General features: G+C 40.5%; 1 protein-coding gene across 4 annotated transcripts in view; it reads left to right on the plus strand.

The window, feature by feature from the left end:
• The window catches only part of LOC144497497 (rho GTPase-activating protein 29-like), a 102,767-nt gene that overhangs the window by 51,147 nt on the left and 31,513 nt on the right, over positions 1–20,107 (plus strand). For 3 of the 4 annotated variants that reach the window (XM_078218852.1, XM_078218854.1, XM_078218853.1), the window contains 10 exons: positions 213–273; positions 3,528–3,665; positions 8,687–8,751; positions 9,282–9,392; positions 10,002–10,082; positions 10,233–10,421; positions 10,806–10,943; positions 11,070–11,260; positions 13,319–13,494; positions 18,158–18,283. In XM_078218852.1, the coding sequence (XP_078074978.1) occupies positions 213–273; positions 3,528–3,665; positions 8,687–8,751; positions 9,282–9,392; positions 10,002–10,082; positions 10,233–10,421; positions 10,806–10,943; positions 11,070–11,260; positions 13,319–13,494; positions 18,158–18,283 (1,276 nt within the window). The remainder of the gene's footprint in view (positions 1–212; positions 274–3,527; positions 3,666–8,686; positions 8,752–9,281; positions 9,393–10,001; positions 10,083–10,232; positions 10,422–10,805; positions 10,944–11,069; positions 11,261–13,318; positions 13,495–18,157; positions 18,284–20,107) is intronic. The other variant, XM_078218855.1, reaches the window with a different exon arrangement.

A 20,107-nucleotide genomic window follows, 5' to 3' on the forward strand; every position in this document is an offset into this window, starting at 1 on the left:
CGGCCACATGTGCCTTAAGACCGGAGATTTCCACCCAAGCTCAACGGGCCGATGGTCCGCCAAATTTTCTGTCTCATCTGCTATGATTCCCACAGCGGGAGGGACAGTAAATTTCTGGCCATGATTCTGAAGTGCTTTTTCTTAATTAATATCTGGTCCAGCTCTGTAAAATCAGTGATGATTGATTAATTTGCTTCTTTTTAATTTAAAAGTCTTATGAAAATCTATCCATGGGGTCTAGAGGATCAATTCAGGAAAAGGATGATCTACAAGGTACCTATACGTTTTTGAAATCCTTTTAAAATCTAATATTCCAATAAATTTTATTTGTCATATCCAAATTGGTTGCAACATCAGTGAATACACTTAAAGTTATTTAAATGGCTGTGAAGCAATTTGGAAAGTTCTGAGACTGAAAAGTAGTTAATTTTTTTTTTCTTTTGTCCCACCACCAAAAGAAAAATTAGAAATTTCCACTCTGCTTTTGTGATCCTACAATGAATGCTTTCACTTGGGTTCTACTAAGTACTTGGTGTTGGTTTCGAGTTTATATTTTTCTTTTTTCCTCTCACCTCATCAGAATTCAATTTAATTCCTCTTTAGCCATCAGGTGAGAAAGAGTTGAGTGCAGTCAAACATTTTCATGAGGAACTTATATGTCTGCAAAAAGCTGCTGGGTTATTACCTTGGAACTTTCTGCAAGTTCTGGTTACCTGATTAGACCCAAAAGTCCTTTCCCTGAATTAGAATCATATGGCTGGTGTCTGCGTGCAATATGAATTCCGTATATACTTTTCAAAGACAGCACCTTACATCATATCTAATCTTGAGTCCAGTGGCTACAACCCACAAGTGACATCCTGAATCAGTTAGATCTTTCTATCTGCTCGGACTTTGTTCTGGCATTCTCTCTCTACCATCTGTTCTTTCTACACCGTGCAGTTTGCAAACAAAATCATGACTGTTACCATACTGCAACTCTTAGCAATCTCATCCAGAACATATGAACCATACTGGTTGCTGCAGGATTTGGAGAGGTTCCATTTGACCACACACTGGTGGTGGTTTGGGTGCAAGTATACCAAAAACACTCTTCAAAGAAATCACCTAGCGTCTAACAAAGCTAAGCAATTCTCGGATTAAGAAGTTATTAAGCCATTTCTAGATGTGGATAGCTTGTTATCGGGTTCAATTATTAATTTGTCCAAATCAGTTTGCTCAAATCACATTTTTCTTGATGGACTGCTTAAAGGCAATGTATTTTTTTTGGTAACAATTTGCAACAATCTACCATGGTGATTTGAAGACTAATATTAGGACAAAATGCAAATGTTACTTCACTTGTCTTAGGATCTGTCTTAAGTTTCCTTAGACTGGCAATGCAGAGTGGTGGGGAAGTTGGTGATCTTGAATTGAAATATCAGAACAACTATACTTTCCAATTCTGTTCACTTGCTTGTGAGCTATAACTCATTTGGCTTTGAGGCCTGTGAATTCTTCCAACATGCTATATTGTTTTTCCAGTGATGTATAATGTAGTTGAGACACAAGTATAAACCATGTACATAACTACTCAAGAATAGTCTCCAGATTACATCGGAAAATGACACATCAAGTAGTAGTAGTTCCATGCAAAATGAAAAAAAAAAGAAAAGTATGCATTGCATATTACAAACTACGTTCTTGTTGTGAAATCAACTCATGCCAAAACTTAGTTTTCAGCTTTGACTCATAGTAGTACTCTCAGCTCTGAGTCAGAAGGTTGTTTTGTCCATGGCACACTCCAAACATTGACTACATAATGTCAGGTGACACTCCACTGCAAAACTAAAGGGTTGCTGCACTGTTGGAGGTGTGCTGCCTTTTGGATAAAACATTAAACTATGCCCCATCTGCCCTCTAGTATAGATATACAAGATCCATGGTACCTTTCTTTAAAAAGCAGAAGAGCTATCTTCGTATCCTAGCCATCAGAACTGGCTAACTGGTCATTTATCTGTTTGTGTGACTTTGCTTTATGCAAATTGGCCATATTTCTCTACATTACAATGGCAAGTAAACATCATGAACGTATTTCATTGGCTGTAAGGAACATTTTTGAGATTTTGAAAGGCACTATATAAATTCCAAGTCCTTTCTTTTAAGAGATGCAATGACTGAAGTGCATCACTATTGCCTCAGTGATCGGTGACTTTTTCACAGCAAGGTATGCTTGGTGATGTTTTCTTCTTCCTGCTACTACCACTAGGTGCCAGCCAGCATGCAGTTCTATAATTTTCTAAGTGATGACTTGACTGGAAGCAAATCATTTTAGGTTTAGCTAAAGTAATAAGTAACTTTGAAATACCGAATAAGTTAGCTCAGATCGCCATGAGGCTATTGCAAATACTGCATTTTTGTTAGAAAGAGCAATTAAGTATATAACATTTGGAACCAATTTTGCAATTGATGAAACAAAATCTTTTAACACATCTTTCTATAAAAATCTTTATATACGTAAGAAATATATATTATGCATAGATAAAACAATTCATGTGTAAATAGTATATGTGCTGCATGCCTTAAAATACAGATTTCATCTAAGGAGATGGCTATCATCCAGATCCTAGGACCGTATGTTATTATATTTGCATATTGGGGAGCCAGGGACTGTAAAAAATTTTACATTGCCACTGAATCAGAAGTTAAAATCATAGTTTGCAGCAGAGAAAGAGACCACTTGGCCCATCATGTCTGTGCTGGCTGAAAAATGTGTTACCCAGCCTAATCCCATTTTTCCTTCATTTGGTCCAGAGCCCTAAAGGTTACGGAATTTCAGGTGCGTATCCAAATACCTGTTAAATAAGTTGAGGGTTTCTGCCTCTAGTACTTTCAGGCAGTGAATTACAGACTCTATAACTCTGTGGGTGAAAACGTTTTCCCTTATCTCCTCTCTCATCCTTTTACCAATCATTTTAAATCTATGTCATTGACCTTCCTGCTAAAATAAATTGACTCTTCCTAACCTCTCTATCCAGGCCTCTCACAATTTTGTGCATCTCAATCAAATATTTTTCTTCTATTCCATTTTCTTTCCTTTTTCATCTCCACGGTACCATGACATTAATTAGCATCAATGTCCATTAAGGTATAGTTAAAGGTCACCATAATGATGTTGTAGCTTGTTGCTGGAACATGAGAACAGATGTAGACTTATATAGCCTCTCGAGCTTGTTCCATCAGTCAACCAGATTAAGGTTGGTCTGAGACCTAACTCTGTCTTCCTACCTTTGCCCCATGACCTCTAGTACCTTTGACTTGAAAAGACTGTCGATCTCACATTTAAAATTAACAATCGAGCAAGCATCAATTGCTGTTTGCTGAAGAGGGTTCCAAACTCCTACCAACCCTTGTGTGCAGAGGTGTTTGCTAATTTCATTCCTAAATAGTTTCTCTCAATCCACCCTACCTCATCTGTTGTTGCCCTTAATATCTTAAATTGGATTTATTTCACTCTCCTCATTCCCTTATGTTTCATTGGTTTTCAGGGGCTCTCCGAGGAGAGGAGGTTGACAACATGTTACTGAAAAATGATAGTGGGATAGAGTCAGCTCTAATGTATGCAAAAACTTGGTCAAAATATACCAAAGATGTTCTAGCCTGGTTGGAAAAACGGTTAAATTTGGGTAAGTTCTTCACTTTATTGCTTTCCTAGTCAAAATAATTATAAATCTTTTGCTTGGATTATATTACAGTTCAGTAACTTTTCTGCAGAAATAAATGGCAGCTTATCTAATTAGTATATGCTTGTTTATATGTGCCATTTTAAAACTTTGCTTCAATGTAATATTACTGGCTAATTATTTAACACAGTAAGAGTTTTAACAACACCAGGTTAAAGTCCAACAGGTTTATTTGGTAGCAAATACCAAATGGTAGCAAATAGCAGATTTCCACTCCATCTGATGAAGGAGCAGCGCTCCGAAAGCTAATGGTATTTGCTACCAAATAAACCTGTTGGACTTTAACCTGGTGTTGTTAAAACTCTTGCTATGTTTACCCCAGTCCAACGCCGGCATCTCCACATCATAATTATTTAGCTCCTTGGAAAAAGCTACTCTGATTACTGCAATTGTTTATCATACAATTATAAGAGTGATGCAGCACAGAAAGCTATATGATCCATCATAACTTTACAGTCTCTTTGAGAGGATATGCAAATAGTTTCATTTTCCTGCTCTTTCTCCATTGCCATGGAATGTTTCCATTTCACGTATTTATCCAAATTTCTTAGCATCATTACTGAACCTGCTTCTAAAGCCAACTGAATCTGCTTCTACAGTCATTTCAGGCATCACATTCTCATTTATAACTTGCAATTTGAATTATTTTCTCATTTTGGAGCACTATGGTGATCCTCTCTTTTGGAAAATGATCCTGAAATGCAAAGATAAACCCCTTGCTTATTTTCCCTAGTGCAAACCGTCATTTTAAACCCTCTTCTCAGTGAGAGTGGAGGAGAAAAACTTCCTCTAATGCCCCACTACCCCCCACCTGACGTGTACTTGTATCTTTTTTTTCTATTCCTCTCACCCTCATCTCTCCTTATCCATGAAACCCACCTCCTACTGTCTGGACCCCATTCCCATTAAATTGATGCTTACCCAATTTCGCTTCCTGAGCAAGCTAACGTTGTTAATGGCTCTCTCTCCTCTGGTACCATCCTCCTGTTTTTAAATCTACCATTATCACCTCCCTCATCTAAAAACTGCCCCTTTGCACTTCCTTCCTTGCAAACTACCATCTCATCCATCCTTTCTTCTCCAGCCCTTGAACGTGTTAAGAGGGGAGATAGTGGTGTAGTGGTAATGTCAGTGAATTAGTAATGCAGAGGCATAGGCTAATCCTCTAGGAACATGGGTTCAAATCCCATTATAGCATCTGGTGGAATTTCAATTCCATTAATAAATCTGGAATATAAAGCTAGTCTCTAATTAACCTCCGTTAATGGTAGGGCGTTGGGGAGTGTTACAGAGCAAAGAGATCCAGGGTACAGGTTCATAGCTCCTTGAAAATGGAGTCACAGGTGGAAAGAGTGGTGAAGAAGGCATTCCGCATGCTTGGTTTCATTGGTCAGAACATTGAATACAGGAGTTGGGATGTCTTGTTGAAGTTGTACAAGACATTGGTACGGCCACACTTGGAATACTGTGTACAGTTCTGGTCACCCTATTATAGAAAAGATATTATTAAACTAGAAAAGTGCAGAAAAGATTTACTAGGCTGCTACCGGGACTTGATGGTTTGAGTTATAAGGAGAGGCTGCACAGACTGGGACTTTTTTCTCTGGAGCATAGGAGGCTTAAGGGTGATCTTATAGAGGTCTATAAAATAATGAGGGGCATAGATCAGCTAAATAGTCAATATTTTTTCCCAAAGGTAGGGGAGCCTAAAACTACAGGGCATAGGTTTAAGGTGAGAGGGGAGAGATACAAAAATGTTCAGAGGGGCAAGTTTTTCACACACAGGGTGGTTTATCTTTTAAAAAGCATTTAGACAGTTACATGGGTAAGATAGGTATAGAGGGAAATGGGCCAAATGCGGGCAATTGGGACTAGCTAAGGGCTTTTTTTTCAAAACAAAAAGAGCGGCATGGACAAGTTGGGCCGAAGGGCCTGTTTCCATGCTGGAAACCTCTATGACTCTATAATGGTGTCCTTGAAACCATGATTGATTGTTGTAAAAACTCATTTGATTCACTACTGTCTTTTAGAGAAGGAAATCTACTGTCCTTACCTGGTCTGGCCTACACGGTACGGCACGGTAGCACAGTGGTTAGCACTGCTGCTTCACAGCTCCAGGGACCTGGGTTCGATTCCCGACTTGGGTCACTGTCTGTGTGGAGTTTGCACATTCTCCTCGTGTCTGCGTGGGTTTCCTCTGGGTGCTCCGGTTTCCTCCCACAGTTCAAAGATGTGCGGGTTAAGTTGATTGGCCATGCTAATAATTGCCCCTTAGTGTCCTGAGATGCGTAGGTTAGAGGGATTAGCGGGTAAATGTCTAGGATATGGGAGTTGGGCTTGGTTGGGATTGTGGTCGGCGATGGGCCAAATGGCCTGTTTCTGCACTGTAGGGTTTCTATGATTTCTATGATTACATGTGACTCCAGACTCACAACAAAGTGGTTGACTCTTAAATTCCATCTGAAATAACCTCCATATTTGAATTCTTCCCATCAAGCTTCCATGCTTGCCACAGAACTGAATGGTTCTTATCAAAGTCACAAGTATGACTTTGACAAAAGTATACTATCCCCTTTCATGTTTCCTTACCTGATTTTAATCTTTAATATGGCTGACCTGATAATCCTTCTCCAACGCCCCTCCATTGTTGTCCAGCTAGATGGAACTACGCTTGCCTGGTTCCATTCTTAACATTCTGATCGTAGCAAGAGAATCAACTACACTGGATTCATTTTCCTTTCCTGTAGGATCTACCTTTGGCCCTCCTTTTTCTCACCTACATGTGGTCCCTCAATGGCTTCATCCAAAAATCTATCAGTTTCTCATATCCATTAGTGATACCCAACTCTACCTCACCTTGTTCTCTCAACCTCTCCACTGTCTATAAATTGTCTGACATCCAGTACTAGGTGAGCAGAAATTTCCTCCCAACTAATAATGGCTTTGGTCTTTCTGGTAGTCTTCAGTCCATGCCACAAACTCTATTCCTTAGCTCTCGACTCCATCTCCCTCCCTGGTGACTCTGAGGCTCAATCAGACTATTTGCAATCTTGGTGTCATATTTGATCTTGAGATGAGTTTTCAGTCACACATCTGCACCATCATCAAGACCGCCCATTTCCATCTCCATGATATCACCAGACTCCACCACTATCCATCTGCTGCTGAATCCCTCATCCATGCCTTTGTTTTTTTATCTGTTCCAACTCACTACTAGCCAGCATTCTACCCTCCCTAAATCTGACATCATCCAAAGTTCTGCTGACCTCTTCTAACTCTCACCAGTTTCCATTCAGCTATCACGCCTGTGCCTGCTGACCTAGATTGACTGACTGACTTGCAGCTAAACAATACCTTTATTTTAATATTAGAATCCTTGATTTCAATTTTCTCTGTGGCCTAATCTCTGTAATTTATCTCTGTAAAAATCTGGAATTAAAAGTCTATGATGACCATGAAACCATTACTGTCATAAAAGTTCATTCTGGTTCATTGATGTTCTTTAGGGAAGGAAATCTGCCGTCCTTACCTGATCTGGCCTACATGTGACTCCAGAGCCACAACAATGTGGTTAACTCTTAAATGCCCTCTGAATTGGCCTAGTGTGCAGTTTAAGGGCAATTAGGGATGGGCAATAAGTGCTGGCCCAGCCAACAACTCCAAAATTCCCTGAACATAAAAAAGCTCCTCCAGTCTCTTTCTCTTCTCCCTTCCTCCTGTGCTACCTTTGGCATGCTCTATATTCCCAGACTTAGATCATTAATTTATCAATTCCAGTCACCATTATTATAAAGGAAAGATTAGACCCACTGGGGTGGGTGCAAAAAAATCATTTTTAGAAATGATACCAGAAATGCAGGGCTATTTCTATCAGGGAAGGATCTTCAGGCTGGCTCTCCTTTCTCTTAAAAAGAGCAGCCCGAGGGGTGACCTAGCAGAGTATTTAAAATTATGTAAGATTTTGACAGAGTAGATGCAGAGATAATGAATTCACTTGTGGGGAAAAGCAAAACTAGAAGCTGTCAATATAAGCCAACAAGAAAATAAAACAGCAATTCCAGAGTGGTGACAATGTGAACTTGTTATTATAGGAAGTGGTTGAAGCGAATAGTATAGATGCATTTAGGGAGAGGCTGGATAAGCATATAACGGAGAACAGAACAGAGGTTATGCTGATAATCAGATGAGGAAGTGCAAGATGGGTGGCACGGTGACAGAGTGGTTAGCATTGCTGCCTCACAGCGCCAGGAACCTGGGTTCGATTCCCGGCTTGGGTCACTGGTTGCGGAGTTTGTACGTTCTCCCCGTGTCCTCCAGGTGCTCCAGTTTCCTCCCACTGTCCGAAAGACATGCTGGTTAGGTGCATTGGCCATGCTAAAATTCTCCCTCAGTGTACCGGAACAGGCGCTGGAGTGTGGCGACTTGGGGATTTTCACAGTAATTGCATTGCAGTGTTAATGTAAGCCTACTTGTGACACTAATAAATAAGCTTAAGAGGAGGCTTGAGTGGAGCATAAACACCAGCATGTACTGTTAGGCTTAAATTACCTGTTTTGCTGCTCTATATCTGATGTAATCCACCCCCATTGTTTTAGTACTAACATCTGCAATCTTCCAGTCCCCACCTATGTCTAATGAAAATTGGAAGATATTGGTCAGAGCCTCTGTAATTTTTAGCCTATGTTTCCCTCTCCCACCTAGAATATATTCCACCAGGGTGACCTTCTTCCCAATCAGCCTTTTAATGTATTTTAATGCTATCTGATTTCTGCACTGTAGTCTCCTTTACTGTGACCATGGCAGCATTCTTCCCTTTCAACCTACTAATTTATTACCTTGAACAAGCTCTCTATCTCATCAAGATTTTCTTTGGTTTCGAATTGGCCCCACCCTTCCTTTGACTCTCATTTTATTATTTATATAGGGCATATATTTCTAACTAAGATTTTTTTTTAAACATCCAGATATGGAATATGCAAGAAGTTTTACAAAATTGGCAGAGTCAGCTAAGACATTTATTGGACAACAGGTAAATATCACAATGTCTAATTCTAGGAAATGTATTATTTCTGCAACTACTGTTTTAAGTAAGCTATTTAGCAAGTTATCAATCTTTTATGTTTTTCTGAAGCAACTTTCCCGACACATACAGGCACAACTAGCTGGGGAAGGGGGTAAGTGTACATTCATTCAAGGATAAACTAATGAAATAAGCAATTCAGATCAACTTTCTTGAGTGCACAAGCAGCATATTTTTGCAATAAATTACTGGAGTAGAAGCCAAACAAGAGATTTGAAGAGGCATCAGAGGAAAACAGATCAGTTCTTGCATTCTTTTAGATTCATGGCATTGGATTTTACTGCTTCACCCACCCACTGATGAATTTGGAGGCGGAGGATTCGTAAAAAATAAAATGGTAGCCTTCCCAGCACCTTCCTGCCCATTCCCAACCTGTCTCTCTTATTGTAGTGGGCAGTGAAGGTGTCAGGCAGCCCACCTGTCCTTAGACGAGATAATGGTCTTCTGACTAAAGTATTTTTTAAAATATTTTTTAATAGGTATACATGCCATTTCAATCAGTGTACATGTCTGCATTTGAATATGATGTTGAGTACAGTCAGGCTCTTCTGCAAACTGGGGCAGGCCTTCAATCAAATAAATTTATTCAGGTGAGATTTTTGTATGTTTTATATTTCTTTTGCCGAGCTCATTGCAGAGAATGGTTACTATTTCACTGTTGCAAATGTACATTCACTTGTATTTCGTAATGCCAGTTGCCTACTGCAATCACTGAATACTGAATCATGGCTTTTATTTCAAGTCTCTTTCTTAATTAATTTGGTTCTCCCTAAGCTTCTCAAACCGATGAAAATTTTTTATAATTTTGGGAATGTATGATTTTCATTTCAGTCTTTCATTCTCTACTTTTTTGGTGTCCATATGATGTTCCTTGTGTCAATAGGCAAGTGACCTGCTAGAAGGTATACAGTTAATGTATAGGAAATGAACAGTTTTATTTCCCCTTCCTCCTGTTTAGAACCTCTTCCATGTAGTTTAATTCAGACTAAGCACATGTTATACAGAAGAATTGGGTTTACAAAATGAGCTTCGTATCTTGTATAACCTTTGGGATTATTTCAGATGCATTTATCAACATTTGTAATTGCAGTTTGACTCTTGAAATATGACCATCTGAATCCATAATATATTAACTTCTTAAAAATCAAAAAGTTGTCAACTATGGTATAAAATGGCACCTTTGTTAAATGGTTTTGCAGCCACTTCTGTTGCGAAGAAACGAACTGGATAAGCAGCGTAAAGAAATTAAAGAGCAGTGGCAGCGAGAGCAAAGGAAAATGGTACGATGTCCGACATGCTCTCTAAGATGAGCTCTAACCCTTCCATAAATATGAATTTTAAGACTTAATCTGCTGCTTTCTGATTTATTCCCCATTTTTTTTCAAAGTGCCTGTCCAATAAATATTAAAATCCTTTTATGTACTTGACAGCATGAGGCAGAAACATCCCATAGGAAGGCAAATCTATTGTACATTCAACGCCAAGAAGAATATGAGAAGGCAAGGTCTTCTACAATTCGAGCTGAAGAAGAACATTTGACTTTAAGCAGTGGACCAACTGGAAATAATAACAGACATCTTGAAAAAAAAAGAAAACTGGAAGAAGATGCTCTACAAAAAGTAACTTTTTAAGGCATATTAAAACCTACGGGATGTTTTCTCCCAGAGTAAAAGCGACCATTTATTTTGTAGCTCCTTTAAGAATGACGCATAACTCAATTTAAGGTTATAGACTGAAGATCTGAATTATGTGCTTCAGAATTTGCTTAACCTGACAGCATTAACAAGCTTATTAGTTTGATAATTAAAATTTATGCTATTGTCATTCTGACATGTAGAATGAAGGTTTCACCCAAACATTCCCAATGTAAATAGATCCAATTTAGTTTAAAAGTTGTTACAAAAATGGAAGTGACTTTTGCCTTAAAGGTTGTTACTTTTGACATTAGGGCAATAATGACTGGATTCATGCAGAATTTATAGTTTTGAAATCGTGTTTTGCAGGCTGAGGAAGCTGAAGAACATTTCAAAGCTTCTATTTTGGATGCTAATGAAAAACGAAGCAATATGGAAAACATCAAGAGTGATATACTGACACAACTCCGCGAATTAGTCTACCAGTGTGATCTCACCTTAAAATCGGTAAGACCATGTTCTGAAAATCATGCTTGCATAGTTATAACTTGCTAAATCCCTTTATTACTTTTAAAAACATGGAAATTTAAGTTGCAGAAAATATTTCAATAATTATAATTATGACTCTTTCAGGTGACAGTTAACTTGTTTCAGATGCAGCATGCCCAAGTGGTCTCCCTTCCTGTAAACTATCAATCTCTTTGTGAAAATACCAAGCTATATGAGCCAGGGCAACAGTATTCAGAATTTGTTAAAAGTTTGCCAAAGGAGGAAGTTCCAATGGAGCCATATTTATTTCCGTTTTCAGTTTCATCAAATGGAGAGTAAGTATTAATTACTTTCTGAAATAGCCTTTTAAGTCACTGAGTTCAAAGAAAATTAGGGATAGGCAACAAATGCTGCTTTCCATATCCCTTGAAAGGAATGTATATTTTTTAAACTGTGCATTGTTTATGTTTATTTATTAGTGTCACAAGTAAGCTTACATTAACACTGCAATGAAGCCACTGTACAAATCCCCTAGTCGCCACACTCCGCTGCCTGTTCGGGTACACTAAGGTCAGTGCTCCTAACCAGCACGTCTTTCGGACTATGGGAGGAAACCGGAGCACTTAGAGGAAACCTATGCAGACGCTGGGAGAACGTGCAAACTCCACACAGACAGTGACCCAAGCCAGGTATCAAACTCTGGTCCTTGGCACTGAGGCAGCAGTGCTAACCACTGTGCCACTGTGCTGCCAGTTGGGGAAGGGCCTACTTGCAAGAGTGGAACAATGGCGCAATAGGTGGTGGGTGGCATGGTGGCACAGTGGTTAGCACTGCTACCTCACAGCGCCAGGGTCCAGGTTCGATTCCAGCCATGGGTGACTGTGTGGAACTCTCACGTTCTCCTCATATCTGCGTAGATTTCCTCCGGGTGCTCTGGTTTTCCTTCCACAGTCCAAAGATGTGCAGGTTATGTGGATTGGCCATGCTAAATTGCCCCTTAGTGCCCAGGGACATGTGGATTGGGTGGATTAGCCATGGTATATGTGCGGGTTTACAGGAATTAGGTGCGGGAACGCCCTTTCAGAGAGTCAGTTCAGGCCCAATGGGCCAAATGGCCTCCATCTGCACTGTAGGGATTCTATGGTTGTAACAAATAGACCTTCTGAGGCAGAGATACATAATGTAGGTATTTGCTTGCAGTCTCCAACTCCCACCCCCGCCAAAGTTCTCATTAAATTATTAGGGCTGGATTTTCACTGCTAACACAGGTCGCTCAAAGGTGGGGGGGGGAAAGCAGGATCAAGGTGGGTGGGTACAGGATAGAACCCCACCGTGCATAATGGAGGTGACCACAGGAGCTGCTGAGTGCCAAAGTGAGCTGGTTAAAAGTTCACCTTGGTTGTCTGGAACTCATTCAAGTTATTTTATTAAATATTAGGACCACTAGCCCTCACCCCTCACATTCCATCACACTTCCCATGCAGTCCCATCTCCCATCTGTACTAACTCATGCCTTGCTACCCTCCCAGTTAATTTGTGCCCCCAACCACCACCTTCCATGCCAACTTACCCAGTATGCATTATGGGAGCCATGTCGTGATTAAATAAAATAAAGATCTAAGTATCTATTACTACTATCACTACAATAAACAAACATTCCCCTTCATTGAAGTCTGCTCAAAACATTTAAATTCTCTCAAGTACTTACTCCCTTACAAAACAAGGAAATCCCATATCAAAAACAGCTGATCTTTTAATAACCCCTTTGAGCCGGCAATCAAACTATGAATATAGAAACCCCCTGCTGAGATAATTGTAGGTTGTAGAATGTAACCAACATGAATAATGATCTAATAATAGTCCTTGCGACAATGTCAACAATAAAATGCAAGAACTGATTTTTCAACTCTCGTCGATTCAGGAAGAATTTTGTTTCCAAGTTTTAAATAGCTGGGGATTTAAATAGCTTGGCAACATGATAGTTAATCTCCGTAAGCATGTGACTTTCACACTGCAGGGTAAGGCCCTTGCTATAGTTAAAATGAGGTCTATTCGATCTCTAAGCTGATTTCAAATGGCCTTGCTGAGTTTGAGTTTCCCTTGTGTGAGTCACACCCTGCCCCCTTTGGCAACCGGGAACTGTCAGAAATGGAGGTGGGACTTCCAGGTCCCATTGCCATGACTCTGCAAAATCCTGGCCTCTCATCTCTGCTTCACTTACTGGGGATGACCTGAGTCTTCCCTCCAGTGATGTCCCCCCCCCCCCGCTCCCCCAACTTCTCCCCCCCCTCCCCCAACTTCTCCCCCACCTCCAAACTTCTACGAATAAATTGATTGTAGCGAAATGATGTCAGCATATTTCCTTTACCATTTGCTTTTTTTTTCCTCTGCAGGCTTCCATTTCTTAAAAGAGCAACAAATAGCCCCCATTCATCACAGGGAAATTTGTCACAGACTTCGGGTACCTCAGGTGATCTTCCTCTTCAGTCACTTGATGTTGAAAGTCTTCTTCATATTAGATCCAATAATAATGGAGAGAAACCATCAAATAATAGCACTGATCTACAAGGTAATTGAAGTGGATTATTTTTCTCATGTTTTACTATGTTTTCAACACATTTAGTTGCCTGATGAAATGTTTTGGAGAGTTTCAGAGGATAATTATTTTTCTCCAGTTACAGGTTTTCATTGGATTGATTTTACATATTCAGGAGATTATTTGGCAAAGGGGTGTTTTGTTAATTGGACTTCTTTATTCAAAAGTCTGGTTTAGCACAAAATTGCTCCTCATTGCTAAGTACTTTAATTTGAATTTGCCTGGAGGTACTAAATCATATGCTTGCAGGTTTAGCACTCAAGTGATGGTTTAGACGCAATTTTCATGGGGCAATATAAATGCTTCACTGAATCCACTTCCACTAAAGTCCATTGTAATGGACTGGCTGATTCACATGGCAAGTTTCAGGATGGATCAGACTGAATGTGAGAACACAAGTTCCTGAACATGGCACAGGAGGTCCTGGTGGGGGAGAGAAGGTCTGGTCCTGCGCCTACAGTGGTGAAGCACTAAGCAATGTGGGTATACCTACACCACACAGACTGCAGCAGTTCAAGAAGGCAATGGTCACCATCTACTTGAAGGCAATTAGGGATGGGCAATAAATTCTCACCTTGCAATATTATTTTTCTTTCTTTTAATGTCCCCGCATATCGATTCATCCTCCTGACCCTCTTTCCTGCAGCAGTCAGTGCTGTTCTACCTGGTTCCCTTCCATTCTCCTTGCAGAACAAGAGGGAGCACAAGCAAGATGCTGATTACCAAACATGTTCTTTACCCTGGTGATTTCTATAATCCAAGTAATCACAACTCTAAGTGAAGTTGTTAAGGGACTTTCCAGAATAAAAGTTAATATATTGTTGAAGACTTGGCAAAATGCCAAGAAAGTCTCTTGATAAATTTCAAAAGTCATATTGAAACCTTTAGCAGTCCTATTAAAAGTTCCAGCAGCAAATAGAGTGAAAACTGATATACCTTTAATTAATATTTGACATTCTCAGCAAGAACTTGTTTACTTACTCCTGTTCAGCTCCTTATCCTTAGGAACAATATGCCCTCTAATTTTTTTTCTGTGGTGCACAGCTGATTTGTTTAAGTGCGTGAGCCTTTTAGTTTTTTTTTGAGTGGTAGGAGTCATCTATACATGGCCTGCACGGGAGATTTTAAGTTGCTGTGCAGCTCTGGGGGATCGTTGGTTAGGAGAGGTCATGAATTGAAGTGTTATCCACCAAAATGGCACGCAGTCTCTTTAATGAGCACTAGCAAACAATTTTAATTGTCAATCAGCCCCCAAACTATCCTCCATCTGACCATTACTAGTGCTGGCTTTAGCCACATAATCATGATGGCATCCTGCAATAGACATGGGCTAAATAGGCAGTGCAGCTTAAGACTTAACGTAATTAGAGCTTAGTGTTTGCCCAAAACCATGCTCCACTCCATTACCCCATCACCTCCCATATCTACAAAACCGGGCAATTTTTTGCTAAGTAAGCAAGATGGTGGGTGGAGGCAGACTCTCAGACTTGCATTTAGGGAGTTAGGGACTCTTAGGCCCAGATTTTACATTGCTGATTTGGGTGAGCAGAGACTGGAAAATTTCAGACCTCCACAAACCTGACCTTTAAAAATGGCTACCCAGCGATCAGATTTTCTGTTCAAGGTTTGAGCTGGATTAGAAGTCAGAGTAGATGACCCAGGAAGAATTGAGGAAGCTGCTGGGTGTCGAGACCGGCTTGGTGGAAGAATAAAACATTAATTGTTGCTCCAGCCTCCACCCCACCCCCACACACTCCCAGTGCCACCTCATACCCTCCATGCCAACCTATGCCCCCCCCACCCACTCCTCATGCTGTTTATGGTCTCAGTGCACTTCCATCCACCTCCATTGCCCTTCATAGTCCTAATGCCAACCTATGCCCCACTATCTTTACCCTTGCACCTACCATACCAACTCACCTAGTGTCCACCATGGGCGGACCTCAGGACCCTTGCAGAGGTGGGGGGGCATAGGTTGGCACGGAGGATATGAGGTGGCATTGTGAGTATGTGGGGGTGGGGTGAAGGCCAGAGCAGCAATTCATGTTTTATTTTTAGTGTCTATTACAGACTATATTGAAAAAACACTCATAAAAAATATTTACTACATTTACATTCTTTCAAGTAAATAAAGCCTTAAAAAATCAAATATTGGCATTCATAGTCCCACATCAGAGATTCTATAGCCATTGTAGCTGTCAATCAAACTGAAATAGCAGGCACTCTGCTATGTTAATGGATGGTTATGAAATCAGTCATGCAGTAATTCAGTAATGGGAACCTTGGGTTTATGTCAACAGAGAATGAAATAGATGGCAACTATTTTTTTAATATTGCAGGTATTTGGAAGGTCAGGATTTTTAAATGCCTTGACAGTTCCCTTTTGACAGGTGCTTCCAGCAGCTTTACAGTTGATTTGACAGGTCTGTTGATCGTTGCAGTGAGCTTGACAGTAATGCATTTTATGCACATTCTGCCTACTTTTTACAATTCCAAAGGGCACCTGACCTACCCCATAAAAATCCTGATCCTCACTAAAGGGCACCTGACCTCCACAAAATTTAACCCTAACCCTTTCCCAAAGGTGTCTAAGGACCAGATCCAAAGGGGTACCCTGGCCATTCAAACATGTCCACAAAGTTCAGACCTACTCTTACCTGGTCTAACCAGCATACCTCTGGTTTTGTACTCCTAGCCCACCAAAACTTCAGTGGAAGCAGCTAATGATTTAAATGGCCAGTAAAGTAATGCTGGCAGCCATATGTTGCTTTTAGATGTAATTACCTCTAATTTCAATATTCCATCCCTTGCCAGTTTCTAAGAAACCTTTGATATCTACATTGTATCTTTCGCTATTACAGGTCTATCCCTGTGTAGTCTTTTTTAGGCATATATTCGTGCATCTGTCACAGGGAAAGATAAAACAAAGATGTGGTACTTCAAAATTAATTGTAGTTTGAATACTCCATTTGCCGAGATAACTTGGAAGGTCCAGAATGCATCAGAGGGCTGGCTTCTTGTGCTGTCTCCTTTCCTCATTAATACAGTACTTCCTATTCCAAATTTGTACAGTGAATCGGTGTCAGTTGTTCCTGCCACTTGTTTGTTTATGTCCAACTTCTGAGTTGCCTTGGCTATTTATTACTGCCATTTTTAATATGGTATCACTTGGAAATTTATCCAGTTTCCATTGGACTTCTGAGACCAAATCATTTGAGGGAGATTTTGACTCCTTACATCAACAGAAAATGAGCAATAACAGTGTTATAATGGAGGTGATATGCTTAGTTCCTGCTCTCCACTGGGTGTCCACCTGAAAAGAGCAGGAGTCTCATTCTATTTAAATTGATGTCCTAAAGTGTATGTAGGAGCCTATTTCCTATTGAGTGAAGAGTCCACCATGGACACTACTTATTTAATAACAAATGATACAACAGTAATTGAATAACAAGTGATACAACAGAAGAGAAAAAGGTAAATATTAAAATTATTTTGTGGAACAAAAAGCAGCATGTGTGCTTCTCTGAGCTCCACAAGAATATATGGCCTGCTCCAGCCCTCGACTCCTCTCTCCTACCCTATTCTACATTTCCTGTGTGTCTCAAGGCTCCATTGGTCACTGGACCAGAGCCAGTGAGCTACATATGCACACCCATTTGCAGAGCGCTCCCAATAGTTAGTCACTGGATCATTAAAATATACCTCATTGATTTAAATTGCCCCTTAGTGCAGAATCATCTTAAGAGATAAAAATGCCCAAATGAACTTCCGCTAGATTGCCAGATTTAGACCTTATCGATTATATTTTAGTTTTACAAATAAAGTTGTTACACCTAAGACTGTGGATATGTAATCCTATTTTGTAAATTTCCTGACTAAATTATCCCCTAGTTTTTTGCTTCATCTGAGCTCAGATCTCCTCTGCTAATGTACTGAAGAAATAACTTGCTCCCTCACCACTACCTTTTGTTTAATCACTAATCATAGAAATCATAGATCATAGAAATCCTACAGTGCAGAAGGAGGCCATTCGGCCCATCGAGTCTGCACCGACCACAATCCCACCCAGGCCCTACCCCCACATATTTACCCACTAATCCCTCTAACCTACGCATCTCAGGATTCTAAGGGGCAATTTTTAACCTGGCCAATCAACCTAACCCGCACATCTTTGGACTGTGGGAGGAAACCGGAGCACCCCGGAGGAAACCCACGCAGACACGAGGAGAATGTGCAAACTCCACACAGACAGTGACCCGAGCCGGGAATCGAACCCGGGATCCTGGAGCTGTGAAGCAGCAGTGCTAACCACTGTACTACTGTGCCGCCCAACATGGAATCGACATGGAAGTGCCCAAAGTGGAATTGCATGTCAGGTTTTTCCCTTCAACTCAAGGTCCGATCAACAAACATCATTCTGTAAGGTTTAGCAGAATAAAAAATCAATTGTGCATCTTCCCATGCTCTGCCATCAAGCATTTCCTTCAGTTTTACTATTCCATGGGAAATAGTTTATCTTTGGTTTGTCATTTCGCTGCCTGCTTATTTGAAATGATTGATGGTGTCATGGATATGACTTCATCAGGCAATATTATCGGTTGTCATTACCAATACTTCACTGTTTTTGTTGTAACAGTCCGAAATCATGGGCCATTTAGAGCTTGGCCCTTGGGCACCCAGGGGAGTGGTATGTATAGTGATTCAGAAAGTGGAGGAGGAAGCAGTGAGTCGCGATCCATGGATTCACCCTCTGCTAGTCCAGGTGTGTAACCAGAAGCTTTTATTGCAATTATTCTATTCTGGGTGATCTAAAGTTGCTTGGTTTTAGATAGTCCTTCAGGCACACTATTTTAATCCATTAGTGTTATCCATTCACTAGTAAAGGCAGTCTGCTATTTGTTAATTCAGATTTTATCAATTTGTTTCAAAATGGTTGGAAGACTTGAGTTTAGGATGTTACAACATCTCCTGAATAGGTAGAATGGTTGCGTGTCTCATTGTTGTATTAGCATTATTCTCCATGGAGAATAATGCTAATACAAAAACTTGATCATGAATCATTTCCTTGGTTACTAGACTCAGAAATTTTGGAGGAAATGTCTTCCTCAGTATTCAGTTAATAAGTGCATTGAGCAGTACAACTAGCGAGAGTATTGGGTTTAATTTTCATCTATGCTCAGTTAATGTTAACTGGGTCACTAATAGGATACTGCACTTGTCAATTGTGTCATTTGGGTACACATGGTAAAATAGTATCAGCTAGTATTCTGCACATGACCATCATCTTGAGCTCTTGCTAAAATTGCACTTAAGCACATGTGGTAAGAATCAGGATCAGGCAAGCTATGATTTTCTGTTCTTTTCCCCCCCCCTCCCCATCTCCCTCCCCAACATCATTTCTCAGGTACTTTCTCCCTCCCTCTCTCTCTCTCGCTTCTCCCCCCACCCCCCATCATTCGTAACCAGATAATGTGTCTGAATTTTCATTAAAATCTCTTAAGCCAAGGTCATTTAGAACAAAGAAAATTACAGCACAGGAACAGGCCCTTCAGCCCCCCAAGCCTGCACCGACCATGCTGCCTGACTGAACTAAAACCCACTTCCCTTCCAGGGACCATATCCCTCTATTCCCATCCTATTCATGTATTTGTCAAGATGCCCCTTAAAAGTCACTACCGTATCCACTTCCACTACCTCCCCCGGCAACGAGTTCCAGGCACCCACTACTCTCTGTGTAAAATATCTGCCTCGTACATCTCCTTTAAATCTTGCCCCTCGCACCTTAAACCTATGTCCCCTAGTAATTGACTCTTCCACCCTGGGAAAAAGCTTCTGACTATCCACTCTGTCCATGCCTCTCATAATCTTGTAGACTTCTATCAGGTCGCCCCTCAACCTCCGTCGTTCCAAGACAGTAGTGTCCTCTCCAGTCCTGCACACACTTTCAGGAAGCTTGAATTCACTGAATGCAATTGTAGTTTGTCAACTGTGAAGCTGGGCTGTGTCCAGAGCTGCTGGTATAGCCAATGCATTAACATTCTTCCACCAGTAAATTATGAGACAAGCAAGGAAATTTATAGAGCCTTTTATATTTGTCAGTTAGCTCTTTAAGGAAAGGATGTCTGCTACAGACATACATCTATTCTTTGCCAATATGATGCATAACACAATCAAAGTAATTAGCTGAGAAATTATGAAGTAGAAATCGTGTACACAGGGAGTGAAGAGACAGGAAATTGGGAAGAGCGTATGACCTCAGTGTTGAATTCAAAAAAACAGCCAATTCAAGAAATTGCTGTTTGGGCCCCATCGTCAGAAAGGGAGCAGAAACAAAGCTTTGAAATCATTGTTTAGGTTGTCCTGCGTCTTTTTAAAATTTTTCACATGATGTCTGTGTGGAGTTTGCACATTCTTCCTGTGTCTGCGTGGGTTTCCTCCAGGTGCTCCGGTTTCCTCCCACAGTCCAAAGATGTGCGGGTTAGGTTAATTGGCCATGCTAAATTGCCCTTAGTGTACCGGGATGCGTAGGTTAGAGGGATTAGCGAGTATATATGTGGGGATATGGGGATAGGGCCTGGGTGGGATT

Source organism: Mustelus asterias, chromosome 8, assembly GCF_964213995.1.
Source record: "Mustelus asterias chromosome 8, sMusAst1.hap1.1, whole genome shotgun sequence".
NCBI classification, from domain to species: domain Eukaryota; kingdom Metazoa; phylum Chordata; class Chondrichthyes; order Carcharhiniformes; family Triakidae; genus Mustelus; species Mustelus asterias.